Below are 21,666 nucleotides of genomic sequence, written 5' to 3'. Positions count from 1 at the left end.
TCAGATGACTTTCTTCTATGCACTGAAATAACATCACAATGTGTTTACTTGGATATTTTATGTGGCTAGCACAAGTTCAAGTATACTTAGGTAGACAGCACAAGTTACAGTGATATCTATGCAAATCATAATCATCAACTGAGATACACACTATTTTAATTGTAATTATTTTCTAGATTAAAAAAATATGGGAGAATATTTAAATTTTAAATGAAGGCATATTACTGAGGCAGAATTCAGTGCCCTACAGAAGCGAGTACTACAACTAGTAAAGAGAAAATGGGAAGAGGGTATAGTGCACATTCAATGATGAATGGCAGTTGCAATTTACTGCAGGCACAGTGAAATGAAAAAGCTGTTTGTTGTATACAAAAGTGTTAAATACCGTAGACAGTATTTAAGACAAGAGCTAATATTTGTCATTTCCAGCAACAATCTAGTGAGTTCAATAAATACTCTAACAGTCAAAAAAAAATCCATGAAATTAGTCACATGAAATGAGCAATTTCCATCAAAAAAATTTAAACAGTTTTTAACAAGATTTTTGAGCTTGTAAACTTGGCCAGCTATACAATACTTGAATTCTTGAACACACACACACACACACAAAATCTTCGGTGGAAAGATGATAAAAAGAAATTATCATTTCAGTTATGGTAATTTAGTTAGAAAATTATGAGAAAGGCTTAAAAAGACATTTACAAAAGTTGAAATTTTCAATTAACCCTTGAAGCAATGTTGTTCATAGAATACAAGAAGTTTCTAATACTATCAAAGATCAATGAATTCACAATTTTAAAAGTTGCAAGTATTAACTCTTAGCTTTAGATGAGTCATGTAATATTAAGACTGCCCATCGGAAATTTTGGTACATTCTGTCTCAAAGAACATCCAAATTTACAAAGAAATGTCAATTCATTGCCTAAAAACTCAAACTCATGACAGGTATTTTTGACATTTTTTTCATCTGTCAAAGAATTTCAGCTAGACATAGAAAAATTAGTTTCTATCATAAGAATGAGACTCCAGCCATGTTAAGTCAAAAGACCAAAAGTATTAGAATTTTAAAGCAAGAGAATGATGTTTCCCTCATTGCTTTGTTCCACTGTCTGATAACTATTGAAAATATTTGTTTTCTAAGCAGACTCTATAAAGAGTCACGAATACGGATGTTAAAATTCTTCAATATATACGTGCAAATGCTATAAAATAATCATTGCCAGGTTATGGAATTGGTGAAGATGATGTTTTCAATGATCTTGTGTTTATTAATGTTCCTTGGTTGAGTCATAAAAGGATTTTACAAGGATTTCCTGTACTAGGAATTCCAATTCAAGGTTTTCTTAAAATGAAAGGAATGCCTGCCATATAATCAAGGACAAAAAGTGGCACTATGATAATTCTCCTTAACATAACACTGTGCATGAATAGGCTAAATTTGAAGCTCCTTAAAACAGGAAAAACTTCTACCTACTTAGGTGAAAAAATTTAGTAAAAATAATTTAGCTAAAACTGAAACATTTTATAATACAAATTAAAAAATGACAATTGTACACATTTTTCTAACATTGGGTCAATATGCAAATTTTAAATGTAATCAATAGCATTTTATGTAAGTTAGCTGCAAAAAAAAGACAAATGTAAAGACTGGTTTGTTGATATGGGTAAGTTTAGTTTTGTTTCCATTTTATGCAATACCTTATGCCAAATTTGATGTTAATACTGAGTTGACCTAAGAGTTAGTGAATTTACTTGAAGTACAGTTTTCAAAATGATATGCTTTTGCTTCAAAATCAAATCAATTATTCCAGTAAAAAGATGAACAGTTTTGTCAATGTGGATGCAAATATCAAAGTAAAGTTATTCTTTTGATGCTTGATGCAGTTATTGGAAAATTTTAAGTGTATGGAGAATAACAAGATATGTTTGGAAGAACTATGTGAATCTACTTTTCAATGCTAAGTTTTATAAATCTAAAAATGGATCAAATAACTGATAAAAATTTAGTGAATGGATTAAAATGTGCTGCAACGTTTATAAAATACACAATGGGCTTTGAAGACAATGCAAAAAATAATATAAAATGTCTCATCAGTAAGTTTTACACTGGTTAAAATATGTTGAAATACTATGTCTCTATTGGTTAAATAAAATATATTAACTTCATCTGCTTTGCTTTTTAAAAGTAGCTATTAGAAAATTTGAAATTACATATGTGGCTCACATTATGTTCCTCTTGGACAGTGCTGTAGTAACTAAAACACCTTCCAGTCAACTTTTTAGAGCCCTCTTCTTAAATGTGAACAAAGATCGCCAGAAATGTGAGGAAAGCCTCCAATGTGAGAGAGAGAAAATAGGTTAAAAACAACCCAGAGGAAAAGCAGATAATGCAGGGAGCAGAATAACATGGAAAGACACTGTATTAGCATCCTCAGAGGGAAAAAAAAACTCACCCACAAAACAAAAACAGATTATAAAAAAAAAAAGAGAATCAGAAAATGCACTTAGAATTACAAATGTGACAACAGTAATAAAACATTCAAAACATTTAGTAGTAGAGTTGGAAGATAAAGCTGAAAAAATTTTCCAGAAAGCTATCTTAAGATCAAAGATGTGGGGGCGCCTGGGTAGCTCAGTCGTTAAGCGGCCGGCTGCCTTGGCTCAGGTCATGATTCCAGGGTTCTGGGATCGAGCCCCGCATCGGGCTCCCTGCTCGGCAGGAGGTCTGCTTCTCCCTCTCCCACTCCCCCTGCTTGTGTTCCCTCTCTCGCTGTATCTCTCTCTGTCAAGTAAACAAAATCTTTAAGAAAAAAAAAAGGATCAAAGATGTGGAGGAAGTGATGTCAGGGAAGATGGCGGAGTAGGAAGCGCCAGGAGTCCATCTCGCCACCTAGACAACAATTGTACTGGAAGAAGGTATCTAGTGATTACTCTGGAATACAGGATGTCTACTTGAAAACTCAGAGTTCCCAGGGGAAACCCTGACTGGTAAACTGCAATGATTAGTGATGGATGTTAGCCTTCGGGACGGTAGGAGCCACCAGCCTTTACTGGCCAGCCCAGGAGATGAAACCCGCATCTGTAGTTTGCCTTGCTGGAGCCAGAGTAGGCAAGAAAAACCTTTGCCTCTAAATACCGGAGTTCTGGGTTCTGAAGGTGGGTGGCTGCTTTTGATCATGAAAGAAGGGCAGATACAGAAGCCAGCCACCATTCTTCCAACCCCCACTGGCTAAAGTAGCTTCCAGAGGAATTAAGGGACAGCACCTGGTTTTCCTGGACATTGAAAAAAAAATCACATAATTTAGAGAATTTAGAAAACCATGGCCTCTGCCCAGGGAAATAGAGAGTCAGAAAATTTTAAGCATTCACCACAGACTGATCCCCAGCACAGAGATACCCTAAAACAATCAAAAAGACAATAAACTCTGAAAAGAGGGAAAGCCTGATTTCCAGAGCTACCAAACTAGAAGATTCAAATGTCGAGTTTTCAACAAAAAAAATCACAAGGCATACCAAGAAACAGAAAAGTAAGGCCCATTTGAAGGAATAAAACACATCAACAGAAAATGTAGCTTGGGAAGCCCAGAGGCCAGACTTGCTAAACAAAAACTTTAAACCAACAGGCTTAAAGATGCTTCACGAGCGGAAAGGAAGGTTCTGATGAGGCTGGCAGATCAAGTGAGAAAACGAAGAAGATTCTTCAAGGCAGAAAAAAACAGAGACTAGGCATCTATGAATTACTACTTTAGAGGGGAATGCTCTTCTTGGTTCCTTGAATTCAACATCTTGAATACCAATGGCCAGAACCCCCAGAAGAGCTACCGATAGATTTGGCAAAGTTTGTAGGTTATCAGAACCACTCTATAGGTAGAGACACTTGAGGACTCCAACCTGGAAAAATCGCTCGACCTTAGAACTTGAGAGAGTCCAGCAGAGAGATCTCACCAATGCTCTCAGGATAGAAAATACTTTTCTAGTAATTTCCAACTTCCTAAGCACCAGATTAACTCAGGAGAGACATCTCACAAGTGCCCTGGTTTCGGGAAAAGCTTCCTTAGGTCAGACCTTTATAGACGTCCATATTTCCACATAAAGGAGAGACCCTATGAAAGTGCTGTACTTTATAAACAACAATTTGACAGTACATTTTCAGAATCTGAAAATGTCTCCCTTTTCATCAAGCAGTTCCACCTCAGAGAAACAATTCTGAGGAACACACAAAACAAACAACAAAAATAGAAGTCTCTATCAGGTAATACACACACACACAGAAGAACCTCCAGGGGTTCTCCACTGCCCTGATAATAAAACACAACTCCTCAAAAGGGCTTGGAAAAAAGGTCGTTATGATGTGGGGCCTGAACTGTGGCAACACGGGGTGCAACTGACTCCTACCCCCAAGTGGTCAGTCACTTTCCCATGTGCTCCCACCTACTAGGTTTACACTGCATTTTTAGCACTGCACTCAGCTCATTTTAGCTGTTAGCTGCAATCCTACTCTGACCTGCATCCTACCCACCCAATACACAACAGTCTTACACATCCAACTGGGTTTCTACAGGGGGGAGAATATGTACTATTCATCTCCTCATCTCTTAAAGTGCATTGTATATACTAAGCATTAATGAATGTTTGTAGCATTTGCAAAAATAGAGGCATATCTTATTTTATTGTGCTTCCCAGATATTGTGTGTGTGGTTTTTTGTTTGTGTTACACAAATTGAAAGTTTGTGGCAACCTTGTATTGAGCAAGTCTACTGGCACCATTTTCCCCATAGCATTTGCTCACTTTATGTGTCATGTTTTATGGGAATTCGCACAATATTTCAAACTTTTCAGTTATTATTACCATCTCTGTTATGATGTTCTGTGATCAGTGATCCTTGATGTTACTACTGTATTGTTTTGGGGCATCACGAACCACACCCATACAAGACAGTGAACTTGACTGATAAATGTGTGTGTTCTGACTGCTCCATCGACCCACTGTCCCCGGGTCTCTTCTTCTCCTCGGACCTCTGATTCCCTGAGACACAACAATAATGAAATGAGACCAATTAATAACCCTACAGTGGCCTCTAAGGGCTCAAGTGAAAGGAAGAGTCACACATTTCTCCCTTTAAGTCAAAAAACCAGAAATGATTAAGCTTAGTAAGGAAGGCATGTTGAAAGCTGACCGGCCAAAAGCTAGGCCTCTCACATCAGTTAGCCAAGTTATGAATGCAAAGGAAAAGTTTTTGAAGGAAATTAAAGGTGCTACTCCAATGAACACATGAATGATCAGAAAGCAAAACACCCTTCTTAGTAATAGCGAGAAAGTTTGAGTGGTCTGGAGAGATCAAACCAATCACAACATTCCCTTAAGCTAAAGCCTAATCCAGAGCTAGGCCCTAACTCTCCTGAATTCCATGAAGGCTGAGAGAGGTAAGGAAGCTGCAGAAGAAAAATTCGAAGGGAGCAGGGATTGGTTCATGAGATTTAAGGAAAGAAGGCGCCTTCATAACATAAACAGCAAAGCAGCAGCAAGTTATACAGAAGATCTAGCTAATTAATGAAGGTGGCTACACCAAACAACAGATTTTCGGTGCAGACCAAAGAGCCTGATAAACACCATCTAGGACTGTCCTAACTCGAGAGAAGTCAGTGCCTGGCTTCGAAAGGAAGGCTGACTCTCTTGTTAGGCCCTAATGCAGTTGGTGACTTGAAGTTACAACCAATGCTAATTTACCATTCTGAAAATCCCAGGGCCCTTAAGAATTATGCTGAATCTTCTCTGCCTGTGCTCTATACATGGAACAAGACCCAGACGACAACACATCTGTTTACAACATGGTTTTTACTGAATTTTGTAAGCCCACTATTGAGACCTACTGCTCAGGAAAAAAAAAAAAAATCCCTTTCAAAATATTACTGCTTATGGTAATTGACCCGGTCACCCAAGGGCTCTGATGAAGATGTACAAGGTTGTGGTTTTCATCACTGCTGACAAAATATCTTCTCTGCAGTCCCTGCATGAAGGACTGACTTCACTTTCAGGTCTTATAAGAGATACATCTCGTAAGGCTACAGCTGCCAGAGATAGTGATTCCTCCGTTGGATCTCGGGAAAGTGAACTAAAAACCTTCCGGGAAGAGTCTCCACTCTAGACGCCACTGACAACATCTGTGAAGAACTGAAAACAGGGACTCTGCTATTTTTACATCACTAACAATAGTCAAAATGGTGGAAATAACCCAAATGTCCGTTGACGGATGAATGAACAAAATGTGGTATAGACGTACGATGGAATATTATTCAGGCTTGAAAAGGAATGAAATTCTGACACCTGCTACAACATGAACCTTAAAAACATTTTGCTAAGTGAAAGAAGCCAGACAAAAAAGGACAAATATTCAATGATTCCATTTATAGGAGGTGCCTAGAATACCCAAATTCAGAGAGACAGAAAGCAGGAGAGTGGTCACCAGGGGCTGGGGGCAGGACAGAATGAGGGGTTATTGTTTAATGAGTTTCAGTTTGGGATGACAGACAAGTTCTGGAGATGGACAGTGGTGATGATTATACGACAACAGGAATATCACTGAGTTGTACTCCCAGAAAGGGTTAAAATGGTCCATTTTAGGTTCTGTATATTTTGCCACATTAAAAACTAATTCAAAAATAAGGAAATAAAAGGAGATTCACTGACAGGAGAAGCTTTATCCTGTCCTGTGACCTGAGAGAAGTTTCTTCAGTGGAAACTCATTAAGAAACATTTTTGAAAGGGACGCCTGGGTGGCTCAGTCAGTTAAGCGTCTGCCTTCAGCTCAGGTTGTGATCCCAGGGTCCTGGGATTGAGTCCCGCATCGGGCTCCCTGCTCCGCGGGGAGCCTGCTTCTCCCTCTGCCTCTGTCTCTCTCTCTCTCTGTCTCTCATGAATGAATAAATAAATAAAATCTTTAAAAAAAAAAAAAGAAAAAAAAACATTTTTGAAAAACAAGGTCTTCATTTTAAAGTAGAATGTGTTAAAGGGCTGATTTTAATATCTGTCAACGTACATAAAGAGCATAAAGTCAAATAACTGGTTTTAATAGTATTATTAAATACTATTAATTTAGTTAATAGTTAATAAGATCAGTTCTATAAGGAATCAAAACAAGTTTAAAATCTCTTGATGATCTGACAGGACATAAAAAATGAATTTAAAGTACCTAGATGATGGCCCGCATCAAACATACTTTAGGCAATTATACGTAAGTAGTTACTGAAAACAAACTTTTGATAAATATCATGCAGCAGGGCTAGAGGCTGCTCTCTGTGGCTAGTATTTCTCCATACTGGAGAAAGGACTTTTACATAGAATAAAAAATACGACAACTCAATAAACGCAATTCTTTAAATGGAAAAAAACACTTGAATAAACCTTTTTCCGAAGAAGATATATGAATAGCTACAGGGCACATGAAAAGATTCTCGACATCATTAGCCATCAGGGAAATGCAAATTAAAACCACAAAGAGATACCGTTTCAACCCTTAGAACGGCTATAATGAAAAAGACAGACAGTATCACAAGGGTTGGTGATGATGTAGAGAAACCTGATTGACTCAGGGCTTTAGCTACCTTTTCATTTAGAAATTATTATTCAGACTTTGCCAATGAAATTCTTAAATAATCCACTAGTATCTGCACACTCTATTCCTTGAGGTCTAATTTCACAAAGAAAATTTAACTGAAAAGTCACTCTGTATGGTTTTTTACGTTCTTTTCCTGAATTTCACTTACTATCAGTGGAGTCTCTTTAGATTTTAAGATATATATTCCCCAGATTGTAGGGGATCATACAGTGCTGCTCAGACTGAAAAATGATGTACTCACCTGGAAAACAATTTGGCAATTTCCTAAAAAGTTAAACAAAAATTTACCCTATGAGCCAGCCACTCAGGCACTACCTAAGAACAATGAAAATGTGTCTACAGAAAGACGTGCTCATCAACGTTCAAAGCAGCATTATTTTGAACAGCCAAAAACTGTAAACAACCCCAACGTCCTTCAACTGGTGAATGGACAAAATATGGTATACCCATAAAATAGGGTATCATTTAACAATAAAAATAAAGGCCTGATGTGCTACAACATGAACTTAGAAAATACGTTAATGAAAAACACAAGACCACACATGATCCCATTTGTATAAAATGTCCAAAAAAGACAACTCTCAAGACAGAGTATATAAACTAATGAGTGATTGCCTGAGACTAGGTGTAGGAATGGGGGTTAACTGGAAACAGGCATGAGGGATCTTACTGAGGTTATAAAACGTTCCAAAAATGGGTTATGGTGATGATTGTGCAACTCAGTGAATATGCCAAAAGTCACTGAATTGTATAATTGAAATGACTTTTATATGTAATTTATACCCCAATAAACTTGTTAAAAAAAAAACTATGTTCCAGATACCCAACTGTTACTGGTATATAAATGCTGGAGGCTATAACCAGTAAACATCCCGGAAGAAGCCTCTTCTCAAGAATTTTACATATTTCTCTATAAATTGTATCTTAAAAAAAAAAAAAAATCAGGGTTTATATATGTTTGGAAAAAAACTTTAAGACCAGATGAATGATTCTAAGCCATATTCCTTTCATGGCTAGAATGTCTCTGGTTGGTTCATTTAGCAATAACTATGCAGATCAATTTACCACACAGCAACATCTAAACTACAAGCTTTTTTGGGGGGAGGGGGTATAAGAAGAAACCAAAAGCATTATCCAGAGGTAGCACTGCAAACCTACACCCATTAAATCACAGCAAATACTGCTGAGTCTCCCATCAGCATTAAGGATCTCTTCACCTCCGTAAGCCAAAACTGTTCTGTTTTCGTTCTCATGTATATAGGAGCTACCTCAAATTTCAACCTTACGAACTTTTTGGTACCATTGTTCAATCAGTAGGGTGCCTCCAGAACCCTAGGGCTTGAGACCTAAACCTGACTCAGGGTTTTAATGCCTTTTTCAGTCAGAAATTATTCACACTCCACCAATGAATGAGATTCGTCATAAGAAATAATCCACTAATATCTGCTCACTCTTATTTTCAGGTCTAATTTTCACAACAAAAACACTTAACTGAGAAGTTATTTTGTGGGATTTCTACATTCTTTTCCTGAATTTTACTATCAATGGAGTCTCTTTAGACTTCAGAATATGTATTCTCCAGATGGTAGGGGACCATAGTATCAAGTTCCTGTAGTGGGGTAAGTCGGGTCCTGTGGATCAGAGAACCTGGCCAGCAGAAGAGTCGATTCCCTGTGTAAAGGCAGCGGTGCTAGCCCAAACCAGCTGACTTCTCCACTGAAATATGGGCCAGTTGTCAGCCCTATTATATAATTTTTCAAGGCAAGCCTTTTTTTTTTTGGTATGAAATCTAATTTTTAAATAGTGACTACTAGTTACACACACACACACACACACTCCCCTTACCATGCAGACCAACCAAAACATATCAAATGGCCCAATCTTAGTTTGTGACCTTTGCCATACACAACGTTTGCACTCCGATTACACAGGGCAGTACTTAGGATAAACAAACTTTTAAAAAAATAGAATTCTATTTTGCAAAAGGTAGTCCATCCAGAATAGCTCTATTTTCAGCACCCGTTTCCTTCCCCACCACCCCCCTCCCCAGCCCCCAACCCATTTTCCTAGGACTGGTACTCTCATGGCTGAGATGGTTCCAACGTATGCCCTCTAGATTCCTAATGCCCTCAGTCAAAGCCCAGAGGGAAAAACAGGTTGGGGTACTTTGTCCAGTTAAAACATTCCCTGAAGACACACCCGTGTGAGCTCCACCGACTCGTTCCTGTTGATATTCTAGGGATTCCGGCGTGAGGCATTCAACAAGTATACCGCATTCTCAGTTCAGGATCTTAAATGAGTGCTTTTCTACTAGAGAAACTTGAAAATTCCAATGAACCAAAAGCGTTTCGCTTATTCCCACAGCTTCAGAGAGGATCGGAGGTACACTTGGAAATCGTGACACCGCCCCTCGTGCCACCAGTAAAGAAAACTCAAATTTAGAAAAGTCAAATGATGTGCCCAAAGTTATATAGTGAGCTGGCTGGCAAACTGGGCCAGAACCCAGAACCTAGGTTATGACTTGAGACCAGTTCTTGCTAGAAGCTAGAAGAGGGAAATCTATTGAAAAAAAAAGGTTCGTCAGTGGGTCCCGTGCACCTCCTCTTGCTTTTTAAATCTGCACTTGGCCTTTTAGAACCATTGCCCATCTCATCCTGCTTTCTTCACTTTCCACAGGACTTTACCAACCCTACTTATGATCTACCAAAGGAGAGTGGTAAATGGCAAAGAGTGTTTTTCCCAGCCGCCAACCCTTTAGAGTGGTAGCTACTGATCAATGCTGTGGTAGTTTACACCCTGGGTTTTTAATAAGGGACAATGTGATGAGATTCCACACCCCCCCCCCAAACCACCTTACTGTATTTCAAGAATTACTCTCCAGAATGAAATCCCCGATGTCTGATGAGGCCTGAGTTACTCTTAAATGTCTTTTCACATTCGTTACATTCATATTCTCTCCTTCCGGTGTGGATTTTTAGGTGTTCTACAAGGATTGAGCTCCGGCTGAAGGTTGCTCCGCAGTAGTTACATTCATAGGGCTTCTCTCCGGTATGAATTCGATGATGCTCGTTAAGAGATGAACTCTGACTGAAAGATTTCCCACATTCTTTACATTTATATGGTTTTACACCAGTATGAATTCTCTGATGACGACTGAGGAGTGAATGGGTAGGGAAGGCTTTTTCACACTGGTTACACTTGTAGGGTTTTTCTCCTGAATGAAGTCTCTGATGATAAATGACAGATGTAAAATGGCTGAACGTCATCCCGCAGTCATTACACAAATAGGGTTTTTCTCCAGTGTGGATCCTCTGATGTCGAGTAAGGCAAGAATTCTGTCTAAAGGCTTTTCCACATTCACCGCATTTATAGGGCTTCTCTCCAGTATGAATCCTCTGATGTTTGGAAAGGGATGAACTGTGACTGAAGGATTTTCCGCAGTTGTTACACGTGTAGGGTTTTTCTCCGGTATGAATTCGCTGATGTTGAATAAGAGAGGAACTGTCACTAAAGGGTCTCCCGCATTCTTTACATTTATAGGGTTTTTCTCCAGTATGAACTCTCTGATGTTTGATGAGGTGGGCACTCAGGGTGAAAGCTTTTCCACAATCATCGCATTTGTAGGGTTTCTCTCCACTATGAGTTCTGTGATGTGGCGTGAGAGATGAACTGTCACTGAAAGCTTTTCCACATTCATTGCACATGTAGGGTTTCTCCCCTGTGTGAATTCTCCTATGTTTGGTCAGTGAGGCACTGTAACCAAAGGCTTTTCCACATTTGCTACATTTATGGGTCTTCTCTCCCGTCTCAGCTCCCTCCTCTTTATCTGAGGTTGCATCTTGATTTAAATTTTTCCAACATTTTTCACACATAGAGGAGTTTTTTCTCTTAAGGGATGAGCTCCGCGTAAAGGCTATCCCACAATTAGTGCACTTCTGGGTCTTCCCCCCCAAATGCATTTTCTGATGTTTCTGATGTTCAGTTAGGGAGGAAGAGTGACCTAAGACTTTCCTGCCTTCATTACATTTCCGTGGCTTCTCTCCAGTGTGTTCTTTGCGGTTCAGAATAAGGTCTGAATGAAAACTGAAGGGTTTCTTGCATTCATTATACCTCCGAGATTTCTTCCTTAAGTAGACTCTCAGATGTTTAATTATTTCCGAGGTTTGCTTGAAATTACTTCCAAAGGGGCTCTTTTCTGGGTCAAATTCCTCACCCTTACTGCCTCTCCCATGAGTTTTCTTTTGTGTGCCTGCGACTTGCGAATATTCCTTACTGCTACGTTTCCGGGACTCTCCCATCAAGCCATAATTAGCACCCATTAGGCATCTTTCTATTATTTTATCTAAAGTTGATTCTTCCAGAAGAACATCTTGATTTCGAGAGGATTCCTTCAGTTCACCTCTAGGTTCACCCTCTAAAAGAAATAACAAATACAATGTGTCCCGTTTGCAATACAGGAAGCTGTCCCATTTGGGACTGAGGCAGGAAGAGAGGTAGAAATGACTATAAACAATATGAATATATCTTGGACGATTTTCAGAATCTTAGGAAACAAAGAAGGAAAAAATAATATAGAGACACTAGGTAAATACAGGGGTTAAGAAAAATATTGGGGAAAATGAAATGTTTGTGCTTTATAGTTAGAATAAAGATGCATGTTCTCACCCTCATTTCAAATTTCCATAATAGGTCCAAACTCATTTTCTCTAGATCCAATCTATTTTCTTTCCAAATAATAACAACAGTGCAAACGTTTATTGAATGCTTAGTAAACGCCAGGCCCCATATCAAGCACTCTACTTGTATTTCCCTTAATCTTCACAACAACCCAAAATAAAGTAGGTGCTGATATCATCCTGGTTTTGTGGATGTGACAACTACGCACACAGAGTGTAAGTTGCTTGCCCAAAGTCACATGTGTTGTAAGCGACAGATTTTTCATCTCTTCTGACACCAAAGCCCATACTTTTGATCCCTACACCAACTGCTTCTCAAAGCAGCCAAACAGCACTGTTTATAGAAAATGTTAATCACATCACAGACATGCAGCATCGCCTACGCTAGACTTTCTAAGGTTACCACAGTCAACCTTATAAAGACACTCTGATCAGGATCCATTCACTGTCCCGACCACACTAGTGTTTTCAATCATATTCTTTCGGTCTTCGTCCTACCTCAAATGCAATCCCATCACACCTTCCCGAACACAAACACTTAGGGCCTTGGGTTCAAGTCCCACAGTCCCCACAGCTTTCTCCAATACCATACTCTATTTACACTCCCCTCAGAACTTTGAGCCACATCATTCATCTTGGCTCTTAATCATGAGATCACACCATCACTTTCATAAAACTATTTTTTAAAGAGTTAACTACGAAACACAAAATTTTATTCCCCACAAGTTAACCATTATTAAAAATTCTGTGCTTTTTAAAGATTTATTTATTTTAGAGAGAGAGACAGCACAGGGGAGGGGGAGAGGGTGAAAGAAACTCCAGCAGACTCCATGCTGAGTGCGGAGCCCAACGCGGGGCTCAATCTCACAACCCTGAGATCATGACCTGAGTCGAAACCAACAGTTGGAGGCTTAACCAACTAAGCCACTCAGGTGCCTCAGTACTGTTGCTTTAAATGTATAGTTCATTGTTGTCCAATGACTTGGAACATTTTTTTCAAGTTTGCAGCAATTTATTTATTTTTAAAGATTTTATTTATTCATTTGACAGAGAGAGACACACAGAGTGGGAACACAAGCAGGGGGAGTGGGAGAGGGAGAAGCAGGCTTCCTGTGGAGAAGGGAGCCCGATGCGGGGCTCGATCCCAGGACCCCGGGATCATGACCTGAGCCGAAGGCAGACGCTTAACTGACTGAGCCACCCAGGCGCCCCAAGTTCGCAGCAATTTAAAGTTTAGTTTTGTTACTTATTTTTAATTTTGTCAGCTATCTGCTCAAGTTCTTCACCCATTTTTCTAACAGACTCAGCATTCCTTACTGATTTGCTTAAGTATTTTATAAATTATAGTTACCGACTCTGCTTTGTCTACGTTTTTCTCCAGTCTGTTATAAATTAACTTTTGAAACAAGCTGTACATGTACATAATGCTTCTGGGGGAGAGGGGAGCGTATTTATACCATTTGTATTAAACATAATATCCCTTATTTGGGTACCTATACTGAAAACAGCCAAATGGTTGACTTTGGTTAAGATGGAATAGAGCAAGTGAAATTACTGTTTTTCCTCTTAAAAAAAAAAAACAAAACACCAAGGTATTGACATACAAGCAATAACTTATTTTTTAACTGTATATATATTTATTGTTAAATTTTAAGAGGATGAAGAAAAAACGTAATCCCTCAAAGATAACCCAGATTAACATGAATGTTCTCCAGACATTAAAAAAATCTATCTATATCTATATACTTAGATACAGGGGCGTCTGGGTGGCTCGGTCATTAAGCGTCTGCCTTTGGCTCAGGTCATGATCCCGGGGTCCTGGGATCGAGCCCCGCATCGGGCTCCCTGCTCCGCGGGAAGCCTGCTTCTCCCGCTCCCACTCCCCCTGCTTGTGTTCCCTCTCTTGCTGTGTCTCTGTCAAATTAAAAAAAAAAAAAGATTTTATATACTTAGATATATACGCATATATGTACATTTTTTTCCTTTTAACAAAAATGAGATTATACTCTCCATGCTGTCCGCTGGATGAATTCCTACTTATCCTTCAAGATTCAACTTAAATGTTAAGTAAGCCATAGCTCCTGCGTTCCCCACGGCTCCTTGTACGGGTGTTAGTACAGCATCCCATTACCAACACTGTGTGCTTTGATCGCCGTATCATGGCGTCCCCAGAAATGCACCGCTCAGATCGCCAACTCTGCGGTGCCTACTTAGCCCCCGTGGCTGCTCCCTGACTCCACCAAGGCATGCATGCCAAGGCCACTTTCCCACAGGGGCTCCTAGTCAATGGCAAGTACAGCAGGGACACGTGGGCAGGCCCAGAGACACAGCACTCCTGATACGCAACTCCAGCTGGGGAACTCTTCTTTGGCCTTGCCGAAACTTTCTTAAACGGCACCTCAGGCGCCTGGGTGGCTCAGTCATAAGCGTCTGCCTTCGGCTCAGGTCGTGATCTCAGGGTCCTGGGATCGAGCCCCACGTCACGCTCCCTGCTCAGTGGGGAGTCTGCTTCTCCCTCTCCCCCTCGCCCCGACTCATGCTCTCACTTACTCTCTCACTCTCAAATAAATCTTTAAAAAATAGAACACTGCACATCAGTCTAAGACACTTCCTACCCAGCCTTCCTTCCTTCCTTCCGTCATTCACAGGTGTTACACCCACCCACTCTGACAGGTCTCCCATTTTCCTTCACTTTCCTCACTCCCCAGTGAGTCCCTGGCATAGCTAACCACGTCTTGGCATCTACTTCTCCGAGGACCTAAGTGAATGGTCTCTCCAATAAAATGAATATTCCAGGAAGGCAAGGGGTCTATTCTAATCACCTTTCTATTTTAGCATCCAGCCCACCCAACATTTCAAAAGCTCTTCACAAATGACTTGGTTAAGCAACTGTTTTAATTTCTTTGCTTTTCACCAACTTACCTGGTCTGGAGCCTTTTGAAATTTCTTTTTCCAGCAGCCATGGCAGTTCAACCCACTTAAACTGGGAAATCAAATCTAATTTGGAAACTGGAAAGCCTGCTCATAGAGAAAAGAGTAAAAAATGACTGTTTCTGCAGAGGGCAAAGCTGTTCCAACATTCACGCACAGCCTCTGGTTCTCTAGGGAGGAGAAGATGCTGTCAAATACAGACCTCAAGCCTGGAAAATGAGGAGGAACTGGGGAAGGTATGTCCTCGATGACAGCACGTGATACTCAACATTTCCAGTTCAATGAAGCAGAAACTTTTTTTTGGGGGGGGGGGGGAGAAAACATTGCAGAAAAGTACATTTTCAGAACGCATTTTTAGGATTAGTCGGATCACCCCTGCATGCCCAGCCAATACAGTTAATAGCACTTATCTTTCAATAATGGTGGATGAAAAGATGTACAGCTCATACGTTACATCATAAAGAGATATCGTTACCCAGAAACTCTAGGTTCCTGAAGTTCTCCAGCAGCACTTCCTTATAGAGCTCCTTCTGAAAAGGCTCCAGCCTCCTCCACTCTCCTCTGGAAAAGCTGACCACCACATCCTTGAATGTCACGGATTCCTAACAAACACAGGAAATACAGTCTTTTTGCTTTGGATTAACATTCACGGGTTCTAGGGATTAGAAGTGGACACATTTTGGGCAGCCATTATCAGTCTACTACAGTGGTATTAATTACTACTGTGAATAAGAATTTTCTTTTTCAGGGTGCCTGCGTGGCTCAGTCGTTGAGCGTCTGCCTTCGGCTCAGGTCATGATCCCAGGGTCCTGGGATGGAGCGCTGGACCCGGGTTCCCAGCTCAGTGAGGAGCCTTCTTCCTCCCCTCTGCAGCTCCCCCCTCCTCATGCATGCGTGTGCGCACGTGCGCTCTTTCTCAAATAAATAAAATCTTAAAAAAAATTTTTTTCTAAGTGATTTGTAACTGATTATAAATTAGTCTAATTAATTTATAACTAGCCACTTTTCTCAATTATGAGTTTTAGTACTTGTTGATTCTCAGAGGTTTTCCAAATAGACCATGTTATCGGCAAATAACACATATTTGTCTCTTTCTTACCAATACTAAACTCCTTCCCTTCTTATCTTACTGCATTGGCTAGAATATTCAAAAACTACTCATCAACAGCAGCATGATTAGACATCCTTATCTTCTTACAGGCATCGTGAGAGCTGTTTTTTATTTTCCAATACCGTTCAGCTGGAGATTTTTTTTTATTGTATTAAGGAAATATAATTCTATTTCTACTTGACTAATTTTATCAAGAATAACTGTACAATTTCAGTAAACTTTTTTTTGTTGTTTTTCTTAGAGTCAGACTTGTGACAAATTCTGGTAACTGAAATAAAATAGCATCTGAAGAATGAGTTCGAAGAATGTGAAGGAAACTGTCATTATTCTATTATCTTTATGCCACTCCATAGGAGCTCAGTAAATACTCACTTAAGAATGAAAACCAGTGAAAGGAAGCTTACCTGGGACTCAGTACTTGGAAGGACAGAAACCACTTTATTTTCTTCAGGGTTCTCCTCTTGGGAAATAACAGACTCTTCAGAGACTGGATCTAGGAAGGGGGGGAAAAGAACACTCTAGTCTTTCAAATGCATTCCTCAGACTAGAAAATCTTATACATGTTTCTCTGGAGAAAAAGGTCAGAAGAAACTAAGTTTTTCCCACTCTTTTTAAAACAGAGATAAAAGCCACATACACTTTCTTTTTAAAATCGAAGCTTTCCCCCCTACTCCATAAAATAGCCTTTCAATTCCTAAGCTCACAATAATTGATTTCATTCAATCCACACACCTACAGTTTCAATGTTTTATTTGCATAGTAGTTATTTTAAAAATATTCATAGGCTGTATTAAGGTAAAACAGCGTATTTGTTCTATGTATTAATTTGTTTTCTTCATAGTCCTAGCACAATGCCTTGCAGAAAGTCACTTTTTGAATGAAAGCACCCAGCTGGTCTCAGGAACACACTCCTCTTCTGGGGTCACAAGCAGATGCCTAAAGCCGGAAAATCAGGAACCTGAACATATCAAGTAAATATATTACAAACCCTCAGATGTCAACAGCTCTTCTTCTGATAAGGGTTAAGTATTTTTTAAATCATGCTTTACTTTCTTATGAAAAGAATTTTAGGCAGCTTATTGATTAGACAATCAACAGGATTTAGAAGGGACTCTTTTGAGGAAACTGTTCTTACAGAATGCTACAGCGATCAATTCACAAGCTTCTTTATTGCGAGGGGCTTCCGCACAGAGGCCCTAATTTTGGAGAAGCACCGTGTTGCCCTGACAGACAAGTCAGACAGGAAAACCCGATGTTGAACATACCAATTAGCTGTGTGGCCACAATTTAACTCTGCAGAGGTAAATGCCATTTCCCTATCTGGGAACTCTTGGTTGAATACAAACTGTCCCACATACGTACTGAGAGCTGGCTCATCTGCTACACGTATTTGGGACATCTGCAGCGTATTAGAGAGATTTTATAAAAGTTGGATTTTATAAAAGGGCTATCCACGCTAAAAGTCTAATCAATATTTTATGATGATATAATTCCGTTTATATTTTATACATTTGTGTATGTATAATAATGTAATCATAAAACTGTCAGTCAGCTGTCCTCCCCAATGCTGTGGAACCGCATCATCCAATAGCATAGCTGCTCACCACATACGGCTATTTAAATTTAAGATTCAATTCCTTATTTGCCCTCTTCACATTTCAGATGCTTAATGTGAAGTGCCAAACAGTGCAGAACGCATTTCCATCATCACAGATAGAAACTTTTTTCCTCACACACTGGAGGCAGAAGTTGAGGCCTGCCCTGGATGATATGCTTGTGACTCCACAAACATGTGCAGATAATTTCCTTCTCTTCTGTGTTCTAAGATTCCCTTTTACTCAAGGCTGCAAGGAAAGAAATTAGTATTATACCTTATCGTGTTTAACCCTCATAAAAGACTAAGCAGATGGAATCCCTTTCCATAGACTTAAAAAAAAAAAAAAAGTTTCCGAGAGGTTACACAGCTTGCCCAAGATTACACAGTAAAAGGTAGGGCTGATCCAAAGCCAGTCTCAACCCCAAACTTAAAGACTCCTTTTTAGCAATCAATTGCTTTCTTTGGAGGAGTTTACTTTCACACCTTGAGGAGACTGCTCCCTCATCCTCCTGCCATCTATAAATCTCACCTTCCTTTTCTTCAAGCATTTGGGTCAAATCCTCTATTAGGGTCACCACTTCCTCACTGCTCTCAGGATGTTGTGACTTTACCCAAAATCTGATCTCCCCAGGCAAAATGGTCAGGAATTGCTCAAATACCAAAAGCTCTAAAATCTGTTCTTTCGTGTGGATGTCTGGTCTCAGCCACTGAAGGCAGAGATCCCAGAGTTGATTTAGGGCTTTTCTGGGTCCAGCCACTTCCGAGTAACAAAACCATCTGAATCTCTGTCTGAAAGTCTCTGGGTCAGTACTGTCTCCTGTCAGGATAGCTTCTTGATCCCCAGGAGTATCCATTCTCAGGACCTTGCTTGGTTCACTTGAGGCCAGAGTTTGAGGGTCTGGGGAGATGGCGGTCATCTTATTCAAGGATACTACAGCTCGCAATGTGTATCAGCAGCAGGAATCCAAGTCCCTTTAGACTCTAGTTGAATTATCAGTACAGTCCACCAGCACGCACTATTGGCAGCAAAATACCAAGGGTTCCAAACATTCAGCTAATGGTCTTGCAGAAACTGTCAAGAAATAGAAGATATTAAGTAAAACAAATTATTACTCCTAAAAACATTATTCTTGGTTTGGTTCAGATATATGTAGACATACACAGAGGCCTAGAACTGCCCTGCCCAGCTGCTACATTAAAGGTCTAGGTGAGAAGTGGAGGAGATTTTCACGGTAATTAAAGATACCCTCCAAGAAAACAGTTTCTTCTGACTAAATACTCCTCATAAGCAAAACACATGAGAAAAGGCTCATGGCTACAAGAGAATCCAGTCACAAATTTATTCATCAGCTCCCGAACTGCTGCAGTGACGGGCCACCCATTTCCCTCCAGGTGCTCAACCCACAAGCCTGATTTCCTATTTGCCTCTCAAATTTCTCACATAATCAATAACCAAGTTCTGGCATTTTTATTTCTTAAGAACCTCTCCATTCTATCCTACTTAAACTACCCATGTACAGGGTTCTTCAATCCAGTCTCAGACTGCGGCCTCAGGGTTCCTTCTAATATGCAAACCCGGGTCCTATCACCCTCCCCCCATCTGTCCCAAGATAAAATTCAAATGCAGAGGCCATGCATGATGATCTAGAGACCCTGCCCTGAAGACCTCACCTCTTGAGCTCTAGCTGCCCGATGGATGCTGCAGCCAGAAGGAAGAAATGTCCCCATTCCCACACACCCTCCATCCCCTTCCATCCTTTGCATTGAGCAGTTCCCTCTCCTCGGAAGCCGCCTTCTTTCCCTCTCCTACCAAACTTTTACTCATCCCCTAAAACTTGACTCCTTTCAACTGTCACCTCTTGTACAAAGCTTTCTCTGATCCCCAAGTGCTCTTTTGCACAGAGCCTATCCTGTGTTACATGCGTTCTTTCATTCTGCAAATACTGACCATCAGGACACTACGGAGACACGCGTGGACAGATCGGGCAGGGTCCCCACCCTCAGACAACACCCAGGAAATGACAATACAGCCTGAGTGAGATGCGCTACAATGCGGCAGGTGAAAGCACACTCTACACTCTCCTCCTGTTGCAACTATTACACCAGTAATTACCCACCTCCGAGCACAGAGCCCGGCACACACCTACGCGTGACGTCACTTATTCCTTCGCCAAATATTAGGCGCCTACCGAGTACCTGCGCCGCGCTGAGCACCTGGGGCTGTGCGGTGACTAAGACACTCGTCTCGGTCTCCAGGGGGCCTACAACAGAGGCTCCGCGAAAATATGACGCAGGCAGAAAGAAGTTCTCAAAGGGAGGGGGGCGCTGAAGACATTTTGGTTATCGCGGCTGGAGAGGAGGAGCGCTACTGAGACCTACCTGGCGGGTACAGCCAGGGATGCTGCTAAACATCCTGCAGTCACCGCAAAGCTCCCTTCCCCCACGCACACACATCAAGGAATTTTCCCGCCCAAATTGTCCGCATACCCAAGTTGCAGGACCATAGGCGCAGGGAAGGGATGGAGGAAAGCTCCGTCATTCAGGACAGTGCCCACCTCCCCCCGAAGCTGCGGCATCGGGAGTGCATGGTGAGGTCGCTCGGCTCCCCACCCACCCCCTACCCACCCCGCCCCGGGTGCATCCTTGGAGCCGGCGAGCTGGCCGCAGCCCCCAAATCAGGGGCCCGGGACAACCGCTACCTGCATCAGCACCCGCAGTCAGGACCAACGCCACCGCAATGAGCTTCTAGAAACTGGTCCTGCAGGAGCTGCGCGCGCAAGCCGGCGAAGGGCCACTGCGCCTGCGTAAAGGCGCAGAACTACGATTCCCGGAATGCGTTTGTCCCGCTTTGCGAAAGTCCTGTGTTTTCCATAGGCTCCCACCTGGCCTGTTGCGCATGGTCATTGGGAAACAGCTGGTGGGCTCGGCCACAGAATTATTGCTGCGCCAGAGGCCTAAAGGCCTACAACCATCTCAGGTTTTCAGATTTATGATGCTTGGTCTCCTTGGTAACCTCAAACCATCCCTCCTCCTTCCTTTGCCTATCCTTCCCTGAAATTCAGGCTGGGAAAACCCATTGCAGAAGCATGTTAGTGATGCATTCAATGCAAGCCATAATTAATGCCGCAAGTTGCATTTGAACAAGTACTAATTTTATTACTTTCACACCTGCCACCGTGCTGCAAAACGCCATCATGCCTCCCCTGGATTATTGCAATAGCCTATTGAATGCACTTTTCTAATCTTGTCTATTCTTTACACTGCAGCCGGAGAGATGGTTAAAAACGTAAAACAGATTATGTCCCTCCTCTGCTTAAAACCCTGCAAAAGCTTCCCATTCCACTTGGAGTAAAACCCCAAATTTTAACAGTGGCTTACAAAGCTTGATAGAATCTGATCACCCATAACCTCCTTGACCTCTTCCTAGAATTCCCTGCTCCAGTCACAACGGTCTCCTTGCTCTCCCTCCCCTTCCAACCTGTCTGGCATTTCTGGCTGCATGCTCTTCCACTAGGTAGCCCTATGGCTCACTCTTCCACCCTTTAATAGCTTCTCAATGAAGCTCTTCCACCACACTGCTTCAATTGGAACCCCACCCCTCCCCACTCCTGTTTCCCCTTTTAACATACAATTTTCTTATTTATTTGTTTACTGCGTATTGTCTGTCTTGTTTTCTTTTGGTTTTTGTGTGTCTTCTTCACTAGAATACCAATTCCACATGAGTAAGGATTTTAA

General features: G+C 41.0%; 1 protein-coding gene across 1 annotated transcript; it reads right to left on the bottom strand.

The window, feature by feature from the left end:
- Positions 1 to 6,905: 6,905 nt before the first annotated feature.
- Positions 6,906 to 20,720, bottom strand: ZNF483 (zinc finger protein 483). The gene is made up of 6 exons (XM_032418536.1): positions 20,631 to 20,720; positions 18,461 to 19,003; positions 16,739 to 16,827; positions 15,699 to 15,825; positions 15,215 to 15,310; positions 6,906 to 12,030 (listed from the first exon to the last, which is right to left on the bottom strand). Exons 2-6 carry the CDS (start codon positions 18,846 to 18,848, stop codon positions 10,487 to 10,489), a joined length of 2,244 nt encoding a protein of 747 aa, XP_032274427.1. The 5' UTR covers positions 18,849 to 19,003; positions 20,631 to 20,720; the 3' UTR covers positions 6,906 to 10,486.
- Positions 20,721 to 21,666: the final 946 nt, after the last annotated feature.

The sequence above is a fragment of the Phoca vitulina genome, unplaced genomic scaffold (genome assembly GCF_004348235.1).
Source record: "Phoca vitulina isolate PV1807 unplaced genomic scaffold, GSC_HSeal_1.0 scaffold21, whole genome shotgun sequence".
Classification (NCBI taxonomy): Eukaryota; Metazoa; Chordata; class Mammalia; order Carnivora; family Phocidae; genus Phoca; species Phoca vitulina.
This window is presented reverse-complemented; position numbering and strand designations above follow the sequence as displayed.